Source organism: Heteronotia binoei, chromosome 6, assembly GCF_032191835.1.
Source record: "Heteronotia binoei isolate CCM8104 ecotype False Entrance Well chromosome 6, APGP_CSIRO_Hbin_v1, whole genome shotgun sequence".
In the NCBI taxonomy this organism is placed as follows: domain Eukaryota; kingdom Metazoa; phylum Chordata; class Lepidosauria; order Squamata; family Gekkonidae; genus Heteronotia; species Heteronotia binoei.
This window is the reverse complement of record NC_083228.1, coordinates 51,883,259-51,908,892: the sequence shown is the minus strand read 5'-3', so window position 1 is coordinate 51,908,892 and position 25,634 is coordinate 51,883,259. Positions and strand designations below refer to the sequence as shown.

At 38.2% G+C, this 25,634-nt stretch overlaps 1 protein-coding gene across 2 annotated transcripts in view; it reads left to right on the top strand.

Annotated features, from left to right (window-relative positions):
• The window catches only part of ZRANB1 (zinc finger RANBP2-type containing 1), an 80,050-nt gene that overhangs the window by 1,557 nt on the left and 52,859 nt on the right, over positions 1-25,634 (top strand). Inside the window, exons 2-3 of one of the 2 annotated variants that reach the window (XM_060241445.1) lie at positions 7,643-7,769; positions 22,702-23,546. In XM_060241445.1, coding sequence (XP_060097428.1) covers positions 7,645-7,769; positions 22,702-23,546 — 970 coding nt within the window. In that variant the 5' untranslated portion in view covers positions 7,643-7,644. The remainder of the gene's footprint in view (positions 1-7,642; positions 7,770-22,701; positions 23,547-25,634) is intronic. The other variant, XM_060241446.1, reaches the window with a different exon arrangement.

Here is a 25,634-nt window from a genome sequence, read left to right as displayed (position 1 = left end):
CATCTTACTACAGTGAGGTCATACCTCTCTTCCTTTCCACCCCTCCTCTTCCTCATTTATTCACAGAATTAACCTGTGTCTTAGTTCCCTGTTGCAGAAGCAGCTGACTTTTTTTTGGTAGGAATGCTAAAGTCTTCTCCAACCTTCTAAAGTAGAACTGGCAAGATTTTGTGTTGTTGAAGTTTAGCTGAGCAGCGCAGATCTTTTTTTAAAAAAATAATTACTAGGAGACTATATTTGGCTCACTCATACTTTGTGAACAGCATCAGGCTTCTTAGGGACTTGCATTAGGCAACATGTAAACTAAACTAACATGTAAAGTAGCTAAGGAAACACTTTTCCTTAAGAATTTTCCACTACAGTACCTATCCTTATGGCTGAATAAGGCTTCTTAGAGGTCATTCATGATACTTTATGAACACCTGGGCTACTGCAGTTACCCCCCTCCCCCTGCATTTTTCTAATTCTGTGTCTTCCCCTTCTCTTTGAGGTGATAAATGTTCTTTTTTGTATTGCTGTTCCATTTGAGCGACTGTTTCCATTCTAGTCAAATTCTGAACATACTGTCCTCATCTGATTTATTATATAAGACAATATTGTACTATTATACATGAAGGAAAGGTGTGTGAATAGCAGAAACACTCTAGGTACTGTCTTTGGGAAGTGCTGTGCAGGCTTTCAGTAATGGCGTAGATTTTTTTTTAAAAAAGAGCATAAACCAATAAAATCTTTCCTAGAAATCGAGAGGTGGCACTCTAATTGATAATGTTTTATCTTCTGTATATGTGACCTATGCTTTTGTGGGCATATGTTTTTCTAGCAGCCTTTCATTCTTCTGACAATCATACAGGGCACAGTTGAAAACAGATTATATGCTATTGTATGACAAGATTAATGTCCATCTCAGCTTTGTTGTGAATGTAAATCATCTGGATTATTGCAGTCTAATGTAGATAGTCTCTACTTTTGTTTCAGTTTGGTCATGTGAACTACAATTTTGAGAAAGTTTGTGTGTTTTTGTTGTATTTTTAAGATGATTCTACTTGTGAAGTCCTCAAAAGTGGTTCTGGGAGATGCTTAAGAGTTACCCATGGAAGTAGTAGTTGCGTTAACAGAAGCCACTGTCAATTCATGTGCATTAGGATCTGGTCCCAAGTAATTTACATGTATTTATTTATTTCTGTTGTTTCTTAGATGTTTCTGCAACATTTAAAACTATGTAGCTGTAGGCATAAAACAAAAAAGCCTACCAAGCATCTTATAGATCAGGGGTGGCCAAACATGCTTAACATAAAAGCCACATAGAATAAATGTCAGATGTTTGAAAGCCACCAGACATGAACATCAGATGTTTGAGAGCCACAAGGAAGTAAGGAAATAGATGGAGAGAGAGGTGGGAGGAAAGTAACTTTAAATGCATTCTCCAGGTTGCTGGCCAATGGGCTTTGAGAGCCACAAATATGTGTGAAAGAGCCACATCTGGCTCCTGAGCCAGTTTGGCCACCCCTGTTATAGATGTTTAAAATTGCTAAAAAATAGCAAAGCAAAACATTCTGTTTAAGAACTATAAAAATGCAGTTAAAACAGCAAGTTATTAACAACATTCAGAAAAATTGGTTGCAAACCAGAAAGTTTTTGCCTTTTGTGAAACAAGCAGAGGTTCATCTTGGCATATCTTCTTGGGTTGAAAATTTCAAAGAATGAATACCATGGCACACAAATTCAAGTATTGAACACCAAGGAATAGATGTTCAAATTTGTGAACTGCTGCCCATTTAACTGATGAGAACCTCACTATTTTGAACTAGGAAGTACAATGGTCTATGACAGGGGTGGTCAAATTGTGACTTGGGAGCCACCTGTGACTCTTTCACACATGTGTGGCTCTTGAAGCCCCCACTGCTCTGTCAGCTGGCTTGGAAAAGGCAGTTCTCTCTAAATCAGTTCTCTAAGCCAAGTCAGCTGGCAGCTTGGAGAATGCATTTAAAGTTGTTTTCCTTCTACCTCTATCTCCCTCCCCATCTATTTTCCTTCCTTCCTTTCCTCCCTGCCTCCATCAAACATCTGTCGCTCAAGTCTTGCAGCTCTTAAAAACCTGACATTTATTCTATGTGGCTTTTATGTTAAGCAAGTTTGGCTACCCTTGATCTATGGCATCCTTTCATGAATAAGTAAGCCTTGGTTAAGGGGTCTAGTAACAAGGTCTTCATTGACATTGCAATCTATCTCATGTATAACTTTACATTCTAGCTTTTAAAATATTTCGCTGGCTGTTGAAATTATTGATGTTCTATTAGCAACTTCGATAAGTTAAGGATATTAACTATTACTGGAGTATGGATGAAATAACCAAATATGAGGAAAGGAACTGAATTATACTAGGGGAAGAGATGCTGAGTGTACCCATCTCATCCACCCCCTCCGTGGTAGACATCTATGTCTAAAACAGTTTATTTCAGCTGTTCTTTAAAAGAATATATTGCTCACAAATATTCATGTTCTGGAAAGTTTCACTTGAGTTGTTGCCTGTGGTTGAATAGCCAGGCGCTAGATATCCCTTGACCTGCTTGCTGAATTTAAATTCGCATAGACATTTCAGCTTTCATTACTGGTTATACCTAAAAGCATACCTTTAGACCAAATTTGTTCCATGAATTAAAATTAGGGGTGGGTTATATTCATGTAAGTACCTTGTGTGTGTGAAGGAGATGAGAAGCTTCTGCTAGCTTACTTTTCAGGTTTGAGGGAAATACCAGTTTCTGACTTGTAGTAGTCTAGCTTGGCTTGACCACCTAAGGATTTTAGGTCACCTCATCTGTTAGTTCTGTGGTTCTTTGTTTTTTCTCTCTCAGTATTTACACTATACTATATTATAAGGGTCTTTTGAATGTTGGGGAGGGGTTGTGTTTTTGTGTGTAAAAATAAATCTAAAGCCCTTAGTTAATTGGTTTTCTGTATGTCAGTAGTACTATATTTAACAATAAATATTAGCTTGTAATTATGATAATCTGCTGATCTAATATGTAATAGGAATGTATATTATGTGATCTTAAAATAGAAGATATTTCAACATTTGTTTGGCTTGTTGCCAGTTCATACGATTCTACGTGATATTTTGTGTTTCATTTTTATTTTATGATATAATAGACCCTTTGGACATGCAGGAAATAGGGAAAATATGTAGTTATATTGTAGTTTTATAGAACTATAGTTGAAGAACTTGTGCATAATAATCTGTAAACTGAGAGTTCTATGGAAACTCTTAGAACATAGTTTAATATGCATACTCATAATCAGAATTAGTAATTTATATATTATCTTGCATGAAGTACAAACTGAAGTTCTAGAACTGAGTAGATATCATTGATATTCCCTGAACAGATAAAAACCAAGTTTGTGTTCAGCTAAGTAGAATAAAAATTAGTTGCTGAAATAATTTTTATTAGGCCTAAGCACTATTATAGTGTGCACTTGTCTCAGTTAAACTGTTAGTTCGCTTTTAAAATAAAATATAAAATAGCATATAAAAAGCTTGTTCGCATAAACTTTTTTGAAAGTGAAAAAGTGGAGGTTACCTTACTCCTTGCATATCTTTTCCACAGTTCACTTAAAATGAAATTTATTGTTGACACAGTTTGGTTAATGTAGGTCCTTTAGCACCACTTCCAATTGCACAAAAGCATCCAGGAATGAGGCAGTAATTGCACAAGCCTCCTTTTGAAAAAATAAACACAAATGTGAGTCATGTCTGTCCCTAATGCTTTTTAGAAGTCACAGCTTCCATGGAAGGCAAAGAACAGAAATAAAAAAGCATTGCTTATATATTAATAAAACAGGAGAGTAGTGTGTTAAAGAATGATGATAGGTAAGAAAATGCTAGAATATGTTAATATTGGTCTATGGTAGGAAGTGCAAAAATTATATTATAGTGGTTTTTAAGAGTATTCTGCTTTAGAAATGGTAATTTGGCTCTGACCTGGAGAGCCGTGGCACGCTCAGTCTCGTCAGATCTCAGAAGCTAAACAGGGTCAACTTTGGGAAGTACTTCGATGGGAGACCTTCTTGAAATACCAGTAGTTGGGAGGACAGGGGCAGATTCAGCCACCTCTCTGGCCGCAGTAGGAGTCAGTCAGTAGTAGTTGCCATGACTTCCAGGTGCAGACCAACACACACAGAATATAAAAATACCAAACAAAAAAAAAAGAAATGGTATTTTGATCTAAACTTGCTGTGGCAAAAAAAGTAAAAATGTGATTGTATGTGGTGTCTCTGGGACCTTGTGTTTGGCACTGACATAAACAAATGGCATGTCACTGGAAAATCCTTCTTTCTGTTATTGCTAAAATTCTATGGTATTGAAGTTGCTTGATAGAGCTCATGTGACTTTACAGTCTTGTTGTGGTTGATGATGAACATATTAGGGAAATACTTCTCTGAGTGCCATGGCTATGAAGGCCTCAGGGTGCAGAAGAAAAATCCTGAGTTTTCTTTCTTATGGCCTGTGCCTGTAATGCTGGCACTACGCTGACTTTTTTCCAGTTGTAGTTTCATACATTACAATAGCATATAAGCTCAAAATTTTACTCCAGATTCTGTAACTATGTACAGTAAGGCGAAGAGAGTAGTCCAGAATCCCACTGTAAATTGTCCTTTATTATTTAGTTTACATGGAGCTCCTCATATGACCCTTTGAGTCAGCATTATTCTGTATGATAGTTGGAGTGAAAAAATTACAAATATGTATGGAAAAGCTGGATGGCTGGTCCTTTTGAGGAAAAAAAATAAGTGTAGACTTATTAAAAAAACAGAATTGAGTATTTTCATTTTGAGACAACCAAAAGCAATAAAATCTAAACAAAAACAAGCAATCGAAGTTTAAAAACTCATCAGCAATAGGGAGGATATAAGCCAGTAATTAAACAAAAATTAGTATAAGACACACATTTAGCCATCCAAAGCCATTCTAAAAAAAGCAGCAGCATAATTTGATGCCAGAATGCCAGTAGAGATGAAAAAAAGAGAAAGTTTGGGAGGAAGTTTTTCTTCTTGGCACTACTTCTGATTAGAAAGTTCCATGAAGAAGGGCCTCGGAGAAGTTCTGATATGTGGATATATTTATATGGGTATATAGCCTGTATGGTGTGTGTATGTATACATATATATCCTGTTTCTGGACCTCTGAGGGCTTGCTTCATTCATGGTCTTGGACTTGCATATATGCAGTACCTCCTCTTGTGGAATGTGAAAAGCCCTGCAAGTGGGTAAGATTGACTGCTGCCAATACTTTGTACGTGCTCTGTGATGGCTCCCGTCTTGTGGAACAGCCTCCATGATGACGCTCCCATGCTTGTATCATTTTGCAGAATATGTAAAATGGAATTGTTCCAGAGGTCACTTCTATAAAGAGAATAGGGATTCTTTCTAAGGCTGAAATTCCTTTCTTAGGCTTGATCCAACTCTTTTTTTGTAAAATCTGAGACACTTTATTACAGTGTGTATTACATTATTGTTTTGTTGCATTATTCCACTTTATTACATGTATTATTATACTCTGTTCTTTGATGTTTTTTACTATTTTCAATTGTGTTGTCCATTTGTAAATGAAGTGAATAAATAATAAAATTAGGCTTGGAAACATGTTGTGAAATTGTTATATGATACTTATGTCTGGCTCTCTCAAACTGGGCTGGTGTTGCAATTTCTGGACACTTTCAAAAGGCAGGTTCTATAGAGTATGTTGCACCTGGTGGGAAGGGCGGGATATAAATTACAAATAAATAAATAAATAAAATAAATTGTTTTGGATTTGTTGCAGACCATTATGATTTTAACTGTAGTCATCATTTAACGAAAACCATTATCTATTTTCCCTATATTTAATACCTTTCTCCCTCCATTTTGTGTACCATTTGTTTGGCACAGATGGGATATATTTCCATTGGCTTATTTTCAAGACTAGCCAAACGCCTATGGCTGTCTCTGCCGAGTCATTTTAATTTATGCCACATCATTATCATCCATTGATAGTATGAGAATGGAAATATATTCAACTTTTGCTGATTCTTCTTAATTGTTGAATTCTGTGTTTTGTGCTAATTCTAGTGACAATGTTGTGGTGTGGGTTTAAGCTATAGCCTCCTTACAAGGGTTATAAATGTATGAATAGCCTAAGCTCAGTTGTTAGGAGATGTTTGTCAACTAGAAAGAAAGTGGATGAAGTTCTTGTATTTTAAAAAGTAGCCACTAATTGTGCTTCTTGTTAAGCATTTAGTTGATCTGGTCCAGATTCATTCATTATGAAATAATAGGATTGTACAATTCTTAGAATGGTGCATTATTATTTTTGTATTGTCAGTTGACTTGAAACTTGTATGAACTTTCAAACTGCATGCATTTTATGAAGTAGGTGCTTCCTTATGAAAGCTGATGCTACAATGAAATATTATTAACATACTCCTAGTTTCAGTCCCTTTAAAAATGTTGGTAATAAATTTGATTTTTAGGAATATATCCTGGTTAGTAATTGTAGCATTTTCTAATTCAGATAGGAATAACTGTTGTAGTATTATAGTAGCATGTTCTGTGAAAATACTCTTTTCTTTCTGCTTGGATTTAATTGGTTTATTTCAAAAAGAATTTCAGCAGCTTGCTGAAAAAAACTTAAAATAAGTGCTGCCCTATTCAGATTTAGAGGTTTTTCATATTCCATCTTTTCTTGCAGAAGCAGGATGCAGCATTAATATTTTTGAAATTTTTAGACTGGGATTTTCATATTTGCTGTTTTGGAATCCTATTTGAGTGGAAAGGCTGTATTAAAATGTTTTTGAATAAATAACTATATGTATGCTTTGAGAAATACCCGCAGAAGTTATTACAGTGAAGTCTTTTTTTAATTTCAGAGGACCAGCAAAATGGGCTAGAAATTTAATCCTTTAATTTCTGTAGTCTAGTTTCCCATCTTGAAAATTAATTGCAAGTTAACAAATGATAGAAATTGGATGTGGACTCTTAGAAAGTGGTTTTTGGACAAAAGTGATTCAGGTATTCTTTTTGGAAGTGTTTGCTGAACATTTTTGGAAAAAATTCCTACGCAAGCTTTATGGAGAATTTGCTTAAGCAAATTAATTAGTAAATATTTCAGTAAAGTTCACAACTTCCAGACATTTTTTAAATGTCAAAACCATGTAATGTAGCATATTTGATTTACATGTTCATCAAAACAACAAACATGCTGTATGAATGTGAGAAAATTACAGTTCTGTTCTAAGCAGTGTTAAACTTTTCTAAGTTTATTGAAGTCACTGGGCTTTGGAGTAAAATTCTGCTTAGTATGGTGCTGTTAATATATCTGATTTATAGAACGAGGCACTTTGAAAAAAATTGCAGCTTTGAGATTGGCCAATTTGTCTGGAATTCATTTATCAAATTGCTAATTTATGAAGCAGTGTATTTATAGAAATGTTAGATTCAAGTCAAGTAGCACCTTAGAGACCAACTACATTTTCAAAGTGTAAGTTTTCCCAGATAAACGTGTTGGTCTTTACACTCTGAAAATCTTGCTGGTCTCGAATATGCTACTGAACTTGAATCTAACTGTTTTACTGCAGACTAACATGGCTACCCTCTTAAACTATCTTTATAGAAATGAGAATTCCTGCAGGAAAATATACTGGTGGAAGACTTTTCAGAATACTTTCTGCAGGAAATTTTCTTCACCAGATCACTGATTGGAAGCAAGTCCTATTGATCTTGATGAGTCCTCTTCCAAGGTAAATGAGTATAGAATTGTCGCTGTATATGTTGTTGTGAAAAGCAAATTAACACTATTCCAGTGTGTCTACAACATCACCTCCCTCATTTCAAATAAATAATCTGAAGGTTAATTTTACTGCTTTTTAAAAAGTTTGCAAGAGATCATTCCTTATTCTTCTTGGTACATTGGGTGCTTTTGAGAATCTGCAGAGAATTTTGAACCTGGTGATCCATCTGTGAACTCATGGATCTTCCCAGCTGTCATCTCCCTCTAGCAGCCATTCCCATCTTTAAGGAAGGGTGATTCTCACACTTGTGCACTGCAGTGAGGAAGGGAAAGGGAGATAAATTTTAGCCTTTTTGTCAGTGCCTCTCAGCTGACAGAAGAAGAACTCAGTTGTACCCTTTCCCTTCTTCACTATAGCTTAGTGATCCTTGAGACTAGTTTAAAGGTGCTGGGCTGTAATATTTCCTGTTCTCAGACTATTGTCCTTTACACCAGGGGTCCCCAATTTCCAGGCTGCGGACTGGTCTGTGGCTTGCTAGCAACTGGGCTGCGGAACAAGGCAGAGGTGCTGCACTGCTTCCACCCACCTGGGATCCAGGTGGATGAAAGAGGCAGCATGGTCTGGAGGCAGCTTCAGAGTGAGGCAGAGCAGCCCCGCCACCCCTTCTGCTGGCCTGGGACCCAGACAGATGAAAGAGGCAGCAGGGCCTCACTCCGAAGCTGCCTCATAGCAAGGCCACACCATCTCTTTCGTCCACCTGGGTGGGTCCTGGGCCAGCGGAAGGGGCAGTGCTGCTGTGACCTTAGCCTACCCCTCGTTTATAGACCACTGATCAGTGGGGGTCTTTAAATAGGAGAGGGAGGCAGATTGGCCATCCTGCCACCTGGCCACCTAGCAGGGAGGCAGCAGAAACAGCCTCAGTCTCCCCCCATTTAAAGAGCCTCATGGGGGGCAGGGAAGGGGGGCAGGTGGGGGGGCAGCCTGGGGCAGCAAAAACCCCAGCACCGACCCCTCCCCCACTGGTCCATGGAAAAATTGTCTTACACGAACCTAGTCTCTAGTGCCAAAAAAGCTGGGAGCCACTGCTTTACACTATTAAGAATGTGAATGAATTATTCATGGAGGCAGTGCTGCCAGGTAGAGCCAAGGCCCACTCATGGAATAAATTTTTCCTACTTCTGTGTTTTACTTGCAGCCTATTACTTCTGAAATGTTGTTTGTGAGGGTTAGAGATCCCTAACTGTGGGAGTCTTCAGTAGGAGGGAAACATTGAAAATAATGAGCCCCTCCCTTCTGCCAGCAGAAATGTAGTTCTGCTCAAGTGTGATGGTTGTGTGGACAGGAAGTGAACCCTACCAGTGCCCGGTTCGCCACTGCTGTTGGGATGGGCCCTTTCGACAGTTGGTAGGGTACAACCTGAAAACTTCTTTTGTCAGATCTAATTCCATTTAGGCAACTATTTTATGAATAAAAACAAGGTGTTAATAGTGTAGTCATTATTAGAAAGTGGTTTATTTTAAGGGAGATTTTTTACTGCAGTTAAAGGGATATTTCTTTGGGAGGGAAGCAGCCAGTGACCAAGAAGCAGTATAATTAACCAGTCAGGGCACTTAAAAGATTTTGAACTTTCATCCCACCCCAGCTACTCAGTCTCTTTTCCTGAATCAGTGGATGTAGCTTCTTTGAAATATTCTCTCTAATCCCATTCAGCTGAAATGCCTTGAATGGCACTATAAAATTGCTTGGCAGATTATATTTCTTGGGATAAGTGTTTATTAGAAATAGTTTGATAATAAATGTTAAAAGAGACTGTTGTCAGAAGTTGCAACAAGTTGCAACAACCTTTAAGTTCCAACAACTTTTTGGAGTAGTTATAATGGTCACAGAGTGTAAGGTCGCTGTATTGGTCTGTTGCAGGGGTGGCCAAACTTGCTTAATGTAAGAGCCACCTAGAATAAATGTCAGATGTTTGAGAGCCGCAAGACATGAACAAATATTATTTCTTAATATGCTTAATACTTTCTTTGCACAGAAAGATAAAAATACATGAATGAACTTTACAACATGATCATGGTAGAAGGAAACTTTCTTAAAAACAAAAGCTGGGAATAACATTCCCCATAAGACCAGCATAGCGAAAGGTTAAAAAGGTAAAGGTAGTCCCCTGTGCAAGCACTGAGTTGTTACCGATCCATGGGGTGATGTCACATCAGGCGAGTTAGGGAAATTTTTTTTGCACCAGTGAGAGAAGGATTTATATGCATGTGCCATATAAATCACATCATTAGCCATCTCTCTTTGTCTTGACCAAGGTTAGTAAATATAACTCCTACAAGGGCTATGAAACTAAGGGGGAACCCTGTTTAATTCTGTCCCTCCCTCCAGTGACTCCCTCAGCTCTTGCACTCTCTTTCCCTGCTCTTGATCTCTGGGCCACCTCTGAGGTGGAGAAGAGCTTGCAAGCCTGTCTATTTTCCCTTCCTTCCCTGCTTCACACATGGAATAGACGCCTACCTATGGGTCAGCGCTCTGAGGCTGACTGAGATCCCAATGCTAAGTACACTTACTTGAGAGTAAGCCTGCATTAAGTTCCTCCTAGACCTCTGGAAGCCACACAATATGTGTGAAAGAGCCGCATGTGGTTTCCACGCCATAGTATGGCCACCCTTGGCCTGTTGCAACATTTTAAATGCTAACAGATTAAGTCATGGTTGAGACAGAGAATTTGAACAGCAAATAGTGTTTTGATTGATCTAAATAAACCTAGACATTGTATGGGTGAGAAATCAGTGTGTATTAGTGTGCTATTAAAATTTAGAGATTCTTTGTCATATGTGAGATCACTTTAGTATTAATCAGGAGATTTTTGCAAGAAGGAAAAGCTAAGATATTGGTATGGCAAAGTTTTAACCAAAGATAAGCATTTTACCAGACATGTTTTGCTGTGGCTTACGTAGTTCCCCTGAAATTAATGCTCTGCTCTAACTAATTAACATCAGTGGAGTAGCTTCTAAGTAAAAAATACCACTACTTTGGAATATATTTGAGAGATTACTAAAACATTTGATCCTAAAAGAGAGGTGTTCTATAGTAAGTGACTTGGGTATAACATTCTGAGGACTTTGTGCTGCAAATCAAATAATTTAAGGCAGGGGTGTGAAGCATGCGGCTTGAGGGCCGAATCAGGACCCTGAAGATCTCTTATCAGGCCTGCAAACAACTCTGCTGTCATCTGCTTCTTTCTTTCTCTCTTGCTTTCTTTTGCATCACAGCTTGCTTTGCCAGGCTTGCTCAATTGCACAAGAGCTACAGAGCAAAGTCTCTGTTTTCTCCATTGGCTGACCAACACATGAAGCAACTTATGTACAAAAACTCAAAATGCTCAGCCATTTCATGTTTTTCCTTTGGGTCTTATGCTCAAAGCATTGACCATGAGATTTCTGTAACAAATGTCAATAAATCAAAAGTAGGTTTGAAACTTATATATACACACCTGAACAACATCTGAACAGCATATTCAAGATTGCTACAATACAGACATTGTCTACAGATTTTGATGCAGTAATTCAGAGCAAGAGGTGTAAGTTATCAGAGACTGTTAAATAAACAAAATATAGCAAGAATGCTAGTATTTTAAGCATATTTATTTTAAATTTTCTTTAAAAAATTTTAAATTATGGTTGTGTTCTTTTAAAAGTTTGTATCTCCACTACTTGGCATTATATTTTATAGCACATATGACCAGGCTTGACAAGGTCTCATTTATGTCAGGCTTGACAAGGTCTCATAACAAATGAGTTCGACACCACTGATTTAAGGTGTTTCTTTTTAAAAACCTGTGTTAGTGTTTTTATCTTGAACAGAGACTTCTTGTTTATATGCATACACTTCCAATATTCAGTGAAATGCTCTGTACATATTACCTAAGCAACATGGGACCAATCTATCCTTGAGCATCTCTTGCATGACAGGTTGATCTGTAAATGATCTAATGATGTTAATCTTTAGGACACGGCATCACAAGGAGCAAAGTCACATGTTACCAAACGTTGTACTACTTCCTTATCCAGGGGACATGTGTAAAGGGCATCTTTAATTTTGTAAGCAATTTTTACATAGTTCTCTGTCCTTTTAAGATTGACTGTTTCTTTTCAAGCAAACTGTGTAATGCTGTCTTTGTATACCTCTTTAGGATCAGAATACTATTTTTTAAAAAAATTTGCTCTTATGGCTACATACCTGATTTTCTGTTGTTTATCCTCACAACAACCCTGTGAAGTAGGTTAAGGCAGAGAGAAAATGACTTACCACGAAAAAACTCTCACTGACATTTCTGCTCAGAATTGTTATTTTGTAAACACTAAGCATTCTAAATTAGGCATAATCTTTTTGCATGTTGTATTAGTGTCTCAGGTAAATGACATTATTACATGGCTTTGGAAGCATTGTTTAGTATCCAGACTGTTCTGTATCTCTTGTATCTACCTTGTGTGTGTGTGTGTGTATGTGTGTGTGTGTATATATATATATATATATATATATATTTGACAAAGTGAGCTTTAACTCACAAAAGCTTCTACCTTGCACAGTTTTGTTTGTCTTTAAGGTGCTATTGGGCTTGAGTTTTGTTTTGCTATAAACTGATATGGCTACCCACCTGAACTTATCTTCACTTTGGTGTAGTGGTTAGGAATGGTGGACTGTAACCTGGAGAACTGGGTTTGATTCTTCACTCCTCCACATGCAACCAGATGACTGATCCTGGGTCAGTCAGTTTCTCTCTGAGCTGTTCTGTCAAGAGCAGCTCTCTCAGCCCCACATACCTCACAAGGTATCTGTTGTGGGGAGAGGAAGGGCAGGAGATTGTAAACTGCTCTGAGACTCCGAGTGAAGGGTGGGGTATAAATCCAATCTCTTCTTTTTCATTTATTTACAACCCATGTTTCTTATCGAAGGCTCATGTCAGATTGGGGAAACCCCCCCCTTAGAAACACAGTAAAACACCTAGAAAATTTCCACAGACTTTAACACTTACAAGACATATAAAGACTTTAAAAAGATATTCCTTCTAAAAATGTCCTTCAGACCAGTTTGGTTGTATATTTTCTGTGAAATGATAATAGTATGTGGATTGTTAACATTTTTTGGTTAAAACAATTTTATTTGGTAACATATGGTAACAAATTATATTTCTTGCATCATTAATAACTTCTTTTATCTATCCCATATATTACTTTCTACCCACCCCTCCCCCTGTTACTTGACCCCCGCCGGTGTTATTTACTTAAAGTACTAATGTTTAAAGGTACCCTTAACTAATAAAAACAAAAATTAATATTCTTCTTTTTACTAAGACTTAATCATTATCAAAAATTGTCCAATGTCCTTTTATTTTTCACTCTTTTTCTACATATCTTCTGAACTTTTTCCACTCCATCTTAAAAACTTCTAAATCATAGTCTCTTAAAATTCTTGTTAATTTGTCCATTTCACTCCATGTCATAACTTTTACAATCCAATCCCATTTCTCTGGTATTTTTTTTTGCTTCCACAACTGCGCATATAATGTCCTAGCAGCTGATGGATTGTTAACATTTTAACCAGTTCAAATTGGAAACTCGCATGAATTTGTTGGGTGAATTTCCCTCTACCCTGCTATTTTGTTTTTTCTTGAAAACCACAACAATGTTTTCCTGTTTCCTGTCTTTTCTCCTTCTCTTCCACCAGCCAGCCTACCTTTATCTTCTTCCCATCTTCAATTTTCCATCCTTCTGTAGCCCTGTCACTTGTTCCTGGAAAAGCTATGATCCAGCTGCATATTACAGGTTGCAAGGGCAAGACCAATTGGGGAACCAGCAAGGGCTTGCAAAAAGCACCCACCCATTTGTTTTTGTTTCAACTTTTCCGCACTATTTCCTCTCCCTCCCACCAGTCAACCCCCACATCTGTAACTTTTCTGTTTTATTCTCTTCTTCCCACCTACCTATTAACCTTTAATCTACTCCTCTGTCTTCAGCTATATTTATTATTTATTTACCTCATTTACAGCCCACTTTTCTCTCATTAAATTTAAGTCTAGGATAACAAAGCCATGTACATCAACGGGGCTCTTAACATTTCATGCACAGCAGCCTCCCAAATGCAACTTTATCAGTGAATGACCCCCGCTTACTTATTTAAATGTTATATGCCTCTTTTCCTGAAAACACATCAGCTTATGATAGCTCACAATCTCCCTCCCCCCAACTCTTGGAGAAAATAGACAAGAAAAACAGCTATACCACTCCCTTTAAAACTAGTACCCTACTTACGATATTAAATACAAAATGCTCCCTAAAACTTCTTGTGGGAGGTGTACAGTTTATGGACCCTTTGCATTTCCTTGGGCAGGAAATTCCATGCTGTTGGAGCTGTTACTAAGAAGAGTGAGCTTCTAATGGAGCTCAGTGGGCAACTTGAAAAGATGGCTCAACCAGAGAAAGGCACTGGGAGAATCTGAGGAGGTGTACAGGCTGATAACAAGTTAAAAACCAACCTACGAAACAAAAAAACTGGGACATAAAAAAGCATTCCAAACAAGGACATAAAACAGCACTACAACCAAAGCTAACTTTATATAGGTATTTTTGTGATGCGTTCATGCAGTACAGGTGACCTGTACCTGATGACTGTTGGCCAGTGCTTTGATATTGAGTTTGATTCCTGTTTGCCATGTGCCATACACTTGAGGGATTTGGGGAGAAATCAGGGATTTGTTCATAAGTTGGAGTGAGCAGTGTAGCACAACTCTCCTCTGCTTTATATTAGAATCCATTACAGACGGGACAAGAGGCTGCCTGGAATCACAAATGCCCCCAGTTGTCCCACAACAGTCTAAATGCTCCCCAGTATTTGTAGACTGCTGATCTAGAACATCTTTTGAACTATGTTAGAAACAAATATTTATTTGTGTTCAGGCAAATTCTAGTATGTTATACTCTGACTCAGTAATGGCGGTCTTGTTTGTGTATAGTTGGGTGTTGCATTGTGAATATATACTATGTTATAGTGTTCCTTTTTATGAGCCCCATGGCGCAGATTGGTAAACTGCAGTACTGCAGTCTAAGCTCTGCTAACAACCTGAGTTTGTTTTAAAAATTCTTATTGCTTTTAACTACAAAGAAAAGCATAAGCATAGATAGAGTACAGAGGGGGAAGGGTAAGTACCGAATGGGAAAAACAGAAACAAAGAAAAATACAAATATATCAGTTACAGTTCTACTTCCACATGAAATACCCAATACTTTTTACCCACAAGTATAAAATTCTCCGCATATACTTTACCATCTTTATCTTCCATTATATCTTTTTTACTAAACTATTACTTAAAATATGAGTCTAAACACTTCTTCTTCAACACATAAAAGCCTAAAAAAGAGAGGAAAAAAACAGAGCAGTCTCAACACAAAGCTGGATGGCTGAACTAAACCATATTGAAAACACAGACTAACTTATTAATTTAACAGTATCAACATTAGAGTAAATATATAAAATATCGTGCAGGCACAAACAAACTTATCAATTTAATAGTATCATCCTAGAATAAACATATGAAGCCCATATCTTTACCCTTAACAGGCTAAGAATAAAATATAATAATTTATCTGTCTCAGTATGAGCAGTTTCTCCAAACAAACGTACTAAGATCTGCTGAATAAAAAATAATCGTATTACCTACCCTCCTAACCTATTGATTCAAATTAACTGTATATTTATCTAACATTTTAACAAAACCTTTCCAGCCTTAGAATCTCCCTTGACCTTTTACAATCACATGTCAGTTCTTATTAACAATTCCATATTTAATTACCCACAGAGGAAACCACAGCTCGGAAACCCTTCTTCCCAGGGAAGTTTTTACATCTTGATTTTTACTACTCAACTCAACCATATAAAAAGTACAAACTCGTTTATTGGTTTAACAATATCATCATTACAGTGAGAATAAGAGACAAATATCTTTATCTATTCAGTGCAAACCAAATTAAAAAATAATTGTTATCTACCTTCTTAAGTATGTCGCCCAGAGGTCCCACCTAGCCTTTTAAAGTCATATATAAATTCTTACTGTGAGTTCCATATTCAGCTATTACATTATCTTATTCTTAAAATTTAAAGACTTTTCATTTATTTAGCTTTTATATCCATATTACTCCATAAAAGACAACTTAATATAACCCAAAGATCATACTTTGCTTTTTAAAATCGCATGTCAGTTCTTATTGAGAGTTCCATATCTGACTATCCATAAGAAGAGAGAGTTCAAAAGTCCTTCTTACTGAAGAATTTCCACATCTTGATTTGTTGGCTGGAATGTACCTTCTCTCTTCTCAATGCAATTGTCCCTCTCAGTAACGGTGGAAAGAATTCTACGCCATTTGTTCCTCTTCCGAACTTTACTCAGTCCCGATTTCCGGTCTTGTTTTTTAACTGCACCATAAGGTTCCATTTTGGTTTTCTTTTGTTCATTTCAGAATGGATCACTTTCCCCTTTTAATTCCACAGATGTCACCAGAATCTCTTTAGCACTCTGCTCATGTAGATTTGATATTTCACTAGCTTTCAGTATAAAAGCTCCCATTTGCTTTCTAATCAACTCTGTTAAAGAACCAAGATCCTGTCTCAGAGAAATAATACTCCATAGTATGTCCTTTTTGTAAAACATTTTGCTTGGCAGTGCCATTTTCTCTGTCAGCAAACTCAGTCTCTTAATCCAGGTTGAAAAATAGTTTAAAGATCTGGTTAGTCTGTCATTCCAAACCTCCTCCAGCTGTGATTTTAAATGTTATCATTTCAATTGTAATCAGAAGGTAGGGACAAATCTAAAATATATCTTGTTTATGTTCAGACCATATTGCAGCCAAATAATAGCCTCTTTAACATATATCCAATTATAATCCGGGTCGATTTAAGTATTTACATTCAGTCCAATTTGGATTGTTACCGATACTTAAAGTTGCTCTTTAACTTTTTGAGGCCTCATTCCTTTGAGCTGCCTGCTTGTTGTTATGTAAAATGACCCATTAGCCAATGGTATTGGCAGCACACTTACTTGCCAGGTAGAGTTGTCATGCTTGGGGTAGAAAGGCGATACATCAAAAGCTTACTGAAAGAAGCGAAAGAAAGCAGTCGGGCGTTCACCTTTTTCTGTTGCGTCAGCTCTCATGGCAACGGAGCCTCGGGACATGCAAGAAGGACAGGAGCAGCCACCACTGTGCCTCTAACTTCCCGCAAAAGTCCCATGCTGAAGGAAAACCTCTCCAGGGTCTCCCTATGGGGGTGCCACTCACGTGGCACCTCTCCAGCCACCAGATTCAAGGGTGCCGCAGGAGGACCATCTGTGGACACCCCTGAGCTCAAGGCAACGTAACCTGGAACCCTAACGACCTGAGTTTGATCCCAGCAGAAGCTGGGTTCAGATAGCCGGCTCAAGGTTGACTCAGCCTTCCATCCTTCTGAGGTCGGTAAAATGAGTACCCAGCTTCCTGGGGGGAAAGTGTAGAGGGCTGGGAAAGGCAATGGAAACCAGCCCATAAAAAGTCTGCCATGAAAACATTGTGATGTGACATCACCCCAGGGTTGGAAACAACTGGTGCTTGCACAGGAGACTACCTTTACCTTTATAGCGTTCTTAGTATCGTGCTTTATCAAGGTGATTTATATGCTAACTTCCTATAAACCATGGTTTTCAACTTAATAGTCAGCCTTGTTCTTCCATTGCCAACCTTATCTGAGACTTACTATTGCAAATGTATCAACATGAATTATGGCTAATTAACCAGGATTTCTATACCCAGAGCCTGCAAACTTCAAATCATAGCTTCAGATTCTGGTTAAAATGGGAACCTTTGTTAGTTCTATACAGAGTTTTTATACAGAAGTCTAGAGTTTATATTGACAAGGGAGGGGAGAGGAGAATTTTTATCAGGAGATGGATCAGTGTGTTCCTTAGGCTGGCTCCTGATGTTACATTTTGTAGGGAGCTTGTGTGTCTGTTCTAGAACCAGAACTTTGCACATTTTGCTTGTGTAATGTCCTCTAGAAGCTGCCCTGTTGACAGATGTTAATCTTTTAAAAAATCTGTTCCAGCACCATCTATAAATATTGTGTTATAAGAAGTATCATACTATAATTTCATTTTATTGATAATTGATTATTATATAAGCTAAATTTACCGTCTTATAGGTCTGTGTACTTTGAAATCCTCTCTGAATTGCAGTAAGTAAATGGGTGACCTCATTAAGGGGCTTGTGGAAGTGATACAAGCATGTGTATTCTAACATCATAGAAGACTTCATGAAAATTGTTTAAAATACACAATTTCAAAAAATGTTGCTGAATTGCTAGTCACAAAGGCATCAATTTTTGCATTACATTTTATAGATTTTTCAACCACTTTCAATGTACAATCTTCTGGTTTTGTCTGACCTTGGGAATGAATGGATTTTTTTTAATAAATGAATTTGTAGCTTTAAGAAGTTATGTGAGGTCATATTGAATTAACTACTACAAGAGGTCAGAACTGTATAAGGTTTAGAACTATTGACCTACTTCAGTATCAGCAGAGATTCTCTACACTGCAATTTCAGCGTATTAGTCTTAATGATAGGTCTGAGTTGAAGCAAGACTTGAAAGATTTGGGATGGTTGAAATTGTTGCCCCTCATTGCAATTTGTTAGATGCTGTTAGTTTTGAAATCTGACCCCTCATTTTGACAGCATTTAACAGTAACAGTTAAATAATGTTTAGGCAGTTTTCCTACAAGTGCTTTCAGTTTGCTTTAATCTATCTAATTTCCTCTGTAGTTGTCTTTCTTTTGTTGGTTATAGGTGAAAAACTTTGTGGAAACTTTTTTATTTTAAAAAAATGATATTTTGTAAAATCAGTTGCAGTAAAGAATGGGTAAAATAGTCAAATTGGACAGCTGAGAACTTGATTGTAAGGAATATTATTAGACAGAACTAGCATATGCTTAAGGCATGAACTGTTTAGTACCTTACTTTAAACAATGGAATCAGTCTAATAATGTGTAAACAGATCTTTCCTGCCATTTAAACTTGTTGGATTACGTATATTTCGTTGATTTGGTTTTTTTCTAATTAATATTTAAAGTCAGAGGGTTTCTGGATATTGGAAAGTATTTGGAGGCCATGTAAAGTTAACATAGCATATTTCCTACACAATTTTGTAAACAGAATTAAAACTCATAGTGCAGTTTAAGCAGACTTGCACGTTTTAAGGATTAAAATGGTGTAACTTTGTTAAATATTGCACTGTTGGAACACAGGAAACTTTTTCAACTTAACATTGCTTGCCATACAGAACAAGATTAAAGTTACCCATGAGAAGTTTGTTTAAATCTAATTAATCTACCCTCACCGCTTTAGAAGTGTGTGTGTGTGTGTGTGTGGTGGGGAATAGCTGGAGCTTATATGTGTAAACTCAGACTGCAGGTATGTGGGAAGGACGCAAAAGAATACTTTTTTTCATCTTATTCATCTTATTTTCATGATATTCTTATTATGTACTTTATGATGTAACCTGCCCTGAGCCTGTTCTATGGGAAGGGCGGGCTAAAAATTGAATAAAATAAATAAAAATATTGTGTACACTGGGTAGATCACACTGAAAGGAAGTACTGTATTTTTCGCACCATAAGGCGCTCCGGAGGGTAGGACGCATCTTCCTCCTGGGGGGCGATCCGCTACTTTTTCCTCCGATCCGGCGCTTCCCCCGCGCCTGCTTGCCTGGCTCCATCTTCTTCAGGCAAGCGCTGGGATCGCTCCACGTGGCCCCAGCGCTTCGCAAGCGCCGGCTAAGGAGGGGGCAGCGTGCTTCCTCCTTGCCTGTGTGCCTGGCCTCAGCTGTGATGTTTAAAGCAAGCGCTGGGATCGGAGGGGGGAGGGAGCGATCCCAGCGCTTGCTTTAAACATCACAGCTGAAGGCATGCACACAGGCAAGTAGGAAGCACGCTGCCCTCTCCACAGCCAGCGCTCGCAAAGCGCTGCGTTTGCGGAGGGGGCGGGTGCTTCCTACTTCCCTGTGTGCCTGCCTTCAGCTGTGATGTTTAAAGCAAGAGCTGTGATCGCTCCCTCCCCCCTCCGATCCCAGCGCTTACTTTAAACATCACAGCTGAAGGCAGGCACACAGGGAAGTAGGAAGCACGCTGCCTTCTCCACAGCCGGCGCTCGCAAAGCGCTTGCTTTAAACATCACAGCTGAAGGCAGGAACACAGGCAAGTAGGAAGCACCCGCCCCCTCCACAAACGCAGCGCTTTGCGAGCGCCGGCTGTGGAGAGGGCAGCGTGCTTCCTCCTTGCCTGTATGCCTGGCTTCAGCTATGATGTTTAAAGCAAGCGCTGGGATCGCTCCCTCCCCCCTCCAATCCCAGCGCTTGCTTTAAACATCACAGCTGAAGCCAGGCACACAGGCAAGGAGGAAGCACGCTGCCCCCTCCACAGCCGGTGCTTGCGAAGTGCTGGGGCCACGTGGAGCGATCCCAGCGCTTGCCTGAAGAAGATGGAGCCAGGCAGGCAGGCGCGGGGGAAGCGCCGGATCGGAGGAAGAGGCAGCAGATCGCCCCCGAAGGTACGTACCTTCAGACCATAAGACGCACACACTTCCCCCCCACTTTTTTTGGGGGGGGGGAAGTGCGTCTTATGGTCGAAAAATACGGTATATGTAGTGCCCCTCCAGTTGTAAAAGAATTACAAAAGCAGTGAAATGCTCTGTGAACCAGACTCAGCTTTTTGCAATACAGTCATGATGTTACTTAAATTGTAGCTATCTTGATAGTTAAAAGACTTAACAGGGAGAGAAGGCCTTTAGGTATTCTTACCCACAATTTTTTTTTTGTTTCCAAAGAGATGAGACCCTAATAGTTAGCGTGCCTTGTAGAAGGGTCAGACATTTGTGCTATGTGCTTGACAGGAATCGTAATGAGTCCTATCCTAAGGTGAGGAAATTGGGATCTTAATGAAAATGAGTCAGTTTTACATGGTACTCATGCTATATACTTTAGGTTTGAGGTTGGCCTATTTTAAAAACTCTAGAAGTGGTTGCCATGTGGCCACCACTCCGGGCAATTTACCACTATTCTAGAACATGAATTTTACCTCTCTCCTGTAAGCAGGTGACTACTGGTGTTTTCCCCTACCACTTCAATATAATTGTGTTCAGAATATGGCTGAGCAGCTAAAGGTGTAGGCCTGTTGTCTTAGGATGCAAAGGGCTTTGGAGGGTAAAAACAGCACCATCAATTGAACTCAGAAGCAGATTAGTAGCTGTGTAATTAGTGCAGAAGAAGCCCCATGGCGCAGAGTGGTAAATCTGCAGTACTGCAGTCGGAGCCCTCTGCTCATGACCTGAGTTTGATCCCAGCGGAAGCTGGTTTCAGATAGCCGGCTCAGGTTGACTCAGCCTTCCATCCTTCCGAGGTCGGTAAAATGAGTACCCAGCTTGCTGGGGGGGAAGTGTAGATGACTGGGGAAGGCAGTGGCAAACCACCCTGTAAAAAGTCTGGCGTGAAAACGTTGTGAAAGCAATGTCACCCCAGAGTTGTAAACAACTGGTGCTTGCAAAGGGGACTACATTTACCTTTAATTAGTGCAGAACAGGCTATCTCCCTCTCAGGAAAGAAGCTGCATTCTGTGCAGGTTAAAGCTTCTGAATTATCTCCAGGGGCAGCTCTGTATAGATCATATTGCAGTAATCAAGCCTGGAAGTTACAATCACAACTCTTTTTTTTTTAATCTCCAAACTATTCCTAAAAAAAAAAAAGTTCCCAAACACCTCAACACTTTACCTAATCAGATAAGGTGAAAAATATCCTGTCTATCACAGTCAAGTATGATCCATCAGGATCAGCCTTGAACATTCTTATGCCACCCTGAGCCTGCTTCGATGGGGAGGATGGGATATAAATACGATAAATAAATAAATAAATAAATAAATAAATAAATAAATAAATAAATAAATAAATAAATAAATAAATAAATAGTGAAAGTGTTTGATGTTCTGAAGATGTGGTGAGAAATTGGGTTTAGTCAGGCTAGTCTTGTCTCTTGCGCATAATACAGTCTGGAGTTCGATGCTGATGTTTGTACTAAGTTTGTGTGAACAAATAAAATGACATTTCAATTGCTGTATCTCCGTTTTAACTGTAGACATGGCAAATAAATAATTTTTTATAGTAAATCAGAAATATTAAAATAGGCAGAATGATCTGAAGTGTGGTTGGCATACCAAGCATGATTTTCCATATTCTAGGGCCATCTTGTAGCAGGTATTTATATTGTCGTACTAGTTTCAGAAAAAGCTGTTTATGTAGTGTTTGGTGTTAGTCATTCATGGCAGATTGCTACTGAAGAGGATAAGGCCTGAGAGAGCATGAAGATGAATTATGTCCTTCAGTAGGAGAAAAAAAGTAAATGGAGTAATTTGATTAAAACTGTATAGCTGTCTAAAAATGTAGAAATAAATATTGTTGTTTCCCCGCCCCCAATGTTACAGAGTTGTGATTAATTGTAGGTCATTAAAAACTTGCAAGACCTCATGAAACTACAAGCTATAGCATTATTTTGAACTGACCTGTGTGCTCTAATTAATGTACCAAAAGTCTGAACACTTTACCTGGTTAAGTTTAACTATTCCGGCTTGACCAAGTGGACCACTTTTAGACAAGAATTTGGGAACAGTTTGGAAAGTATTGTCCTAACTTTGCAGTTTTATTGCCTCCCCTTTTTAAATATAAGACACTGTCAGGTAGGTTTTTACAATTTATAATCTTGTGGTGTTCCTGATGAGTGCTGAGCATCATGTATAACTTGATACCAGATTTTTTCCCCTACAAAATTCTTACTGGTTCATAATGTACTAATAGATTTATTCTTGCTCTTTTAAAGCTTTCAGCGTGAAACACTTAAGGAGTGCAGGATGACAGAACGTGGAATAAAATGGGCTTGTGAGTATTGCACATACGAAAACTGGCCATCTGCAATCAAGTGTACTATGTGCCGTGCTCAGAGACCTAGTGGAACTATCATCACAGAAGACCCCTTTAAAAGTGGTTCAAGTGATGTTGGTAGAGACTGGGACCCTGCAAGTATTGAAGGAGGCAGCAGCCCTTTGATATGTCCAGATTCCAGCGCAAGACCAAGAGTTAAATCATCCTACAGTATGGAAAGTGCAAATAAGTGGTCGTGCCACATGTGCACGTATTTGAACTGGCCTCGTGCAATAAGATGCACTCAGTGCTTGTCTCAGCGTAGGACCAGGAGTCCCACAGAATCCCCTCAGTCTTCAGGTTCTGGTTCAAGACCAGCTCCTTTTCCTGTGGATCCTTGTGAGGAGTACAATGATAGAAATAAATTAAACATGAGGACACAGCACTGGACTTGTTCCGTTTGTACATACGAAAACTGGGCTAAAGCCAGAAAATGTGTGGTGTGTGATCATCCTAGACCTAACAACATTGAAGCAATAGAATTGGCAGAAACAGAAGAGGCTTCATCAATAATCAATGAGGAAGACAGAACTCGATGGAGGGGGAGTTGTAGTAGTGGTAATAGCCAAAGAAGATCCCCTCCCACAACCAAACGGGAATCTGAAGTAAAAATGGACTTTCAGAGAATTGAACTGGCTGGAGCTGTTGGCAGCAAAGAAGAACTTGAAGTTGACTTCAAAAAACTAAAGCAAATAAAAAACAGAATGAAGAAGACAGACTGGCTGTTTCTCAATGCTTGTGTTGGTAAGTGAATATCTGTAGCTTATTAGTGTTTCAGTTGGGAGGAAATATGGAGATTGGTTGATACTGAATCGTGGTATGGACAACTTTAACTTGGAAGTTAATAAGTATTCCAGAAACTATATGGTATATTTTATGCAGGCAATATCAGGTTGGAATATGCTGCTAAGACTGACTAAATAAATTGTAACATTAGTTCTGATTTTACACTGGGCATTACAACCTTTAAAATGAGCCCTTTTGAGACCTGTATTGAGAAACTGTCTTTTATGTGAATAGTAGGAATATGTAAGGTTTTAGCTACACGTGTAAAAAGTATTCCCCCACTTATATAGGGTGATCCAAAGAGTGACGAGAAGAGCACAAAAGATTTGTGGATGTTCTCTCCCCTCATTGGTGGATCTGTATAATATGGCATGTAAAAGGAAGATACAAATGATCCTAAGGGACCATACACATCTGGGCCATTTGCTTTTTGAGATCTTACCGTCAGGTAGACGATATAGAGTGTTGAAGGCTAGGACAAACAGATTTAAGGACAGTTTCTATCCAAGTGCTGTGGTTAGGTTAAATGCAGGGTTATGAAGGATTATCTGTTTTAGATGTATTTAATGGTTTAAATGGTTTTAATGGTTTTATGAATGTTTAATGGTTTTATGAATGTTTATTTAATGGTTTAAATGGTTTTAATGGTTTTATGAATGTTTATCCGTTTTAGATGTATTTAAATGGTTTTAATGGTTTAAATGGTTTAATGGTTTCAGATGTATTTAAATGGTTTATGAATATGTGTGTTTGATGTGTTGGTATGTTTGTGGAAGAGCACCTCATTTCGTTGCTCTCTTTTTGTTGAGAACAATGACAATAAATTCATCTATCTATCTATCTATCTATCTATCTATCTATCTATCTATCTATCTATCTATCTATCTATCTATCTATCTGATATGAAATGTCTTAGAAATCAGTTGCAGTAGTTCAACTGCTTTGTGGGGGTCCCCAACCTTTTTGAACCTGTGGACTCCTTTGGAATTCTGACATTTGATGGTAGAGGCAACCACAAAATATTAGGGAGTAAGACCCTTAATAACTCCAATAGCAACATTTCAAAATTTACAGCTGAAACTCTGTTTAACAGGATGCCTTTTAAAATTAACATATTGCTTAAAAATATTTTCTTGCATACACACGGCTTATTGTCATTCATACAGTGAAAATCCTTGGGCTATGGTGGCAGCTACTGCTGAAACATTTTCTTAAAAATCTGCAGGCAGTCAGAAGCCCTACTGAATAAAATTTCCTCCTAGTCCCAGACCACCATGAAGACAATTCATCCAGTGTTCTTTCATATATCATACGCAAAAGGTGATCCAGTATTTTCAATAGTTTTGGCCCACATCTCTTTTTACGGGTAATCTAGCTGATGAAAACCACTTTTTGCCAGTACTTTATCAAAGAAAGAATGGATATCACATTTATGTGCTATATATTGGGAATATCTCAATATTTATAAAAAGTGTTGTTTTTGCCTGTACCACAAATCAGGCTTTTTTCAAAACACTATTAGTGCAAATTTATCTCACATATGGCAATGCTCTTCAAGTATTGAATCTCTGGAACACATTACCACAGGGAAAAACCCTAATAGCAACCGTCCCAATCACACCAGATGTTCCTGGTACATAACTAGATCATCCCTTAAAGCAGCATTGACAACTATTTAATCGCAAGTCCAACTTGTGTATTAAACAAAGCAATGAATATCCAGGGATATTCCCGATACATAGCACATACATGTGATATCTTACCGCATGTTTTATTCATTTGCAAAATAGCTTGTTATTTGGAGAATTGGTTCTTTTTTCTGGTGAAGCATGGCTTTCATCAGTTAGCTCACCCATAAGAAGAGACATGAACTGATATTATTGAAAGTACTGGATCACCTTTTGCTTATGATATATGAAAGAACAGTGGATTAATTGTCTTCATGGTGGTCCGGGTTGAATGTAAAGACTTGGGTTCTGTTACAGGAACTTTTCTTCATCGGCTCACTATAAGAATTCCCCCTTATTTACAACATTGTTGTATTGT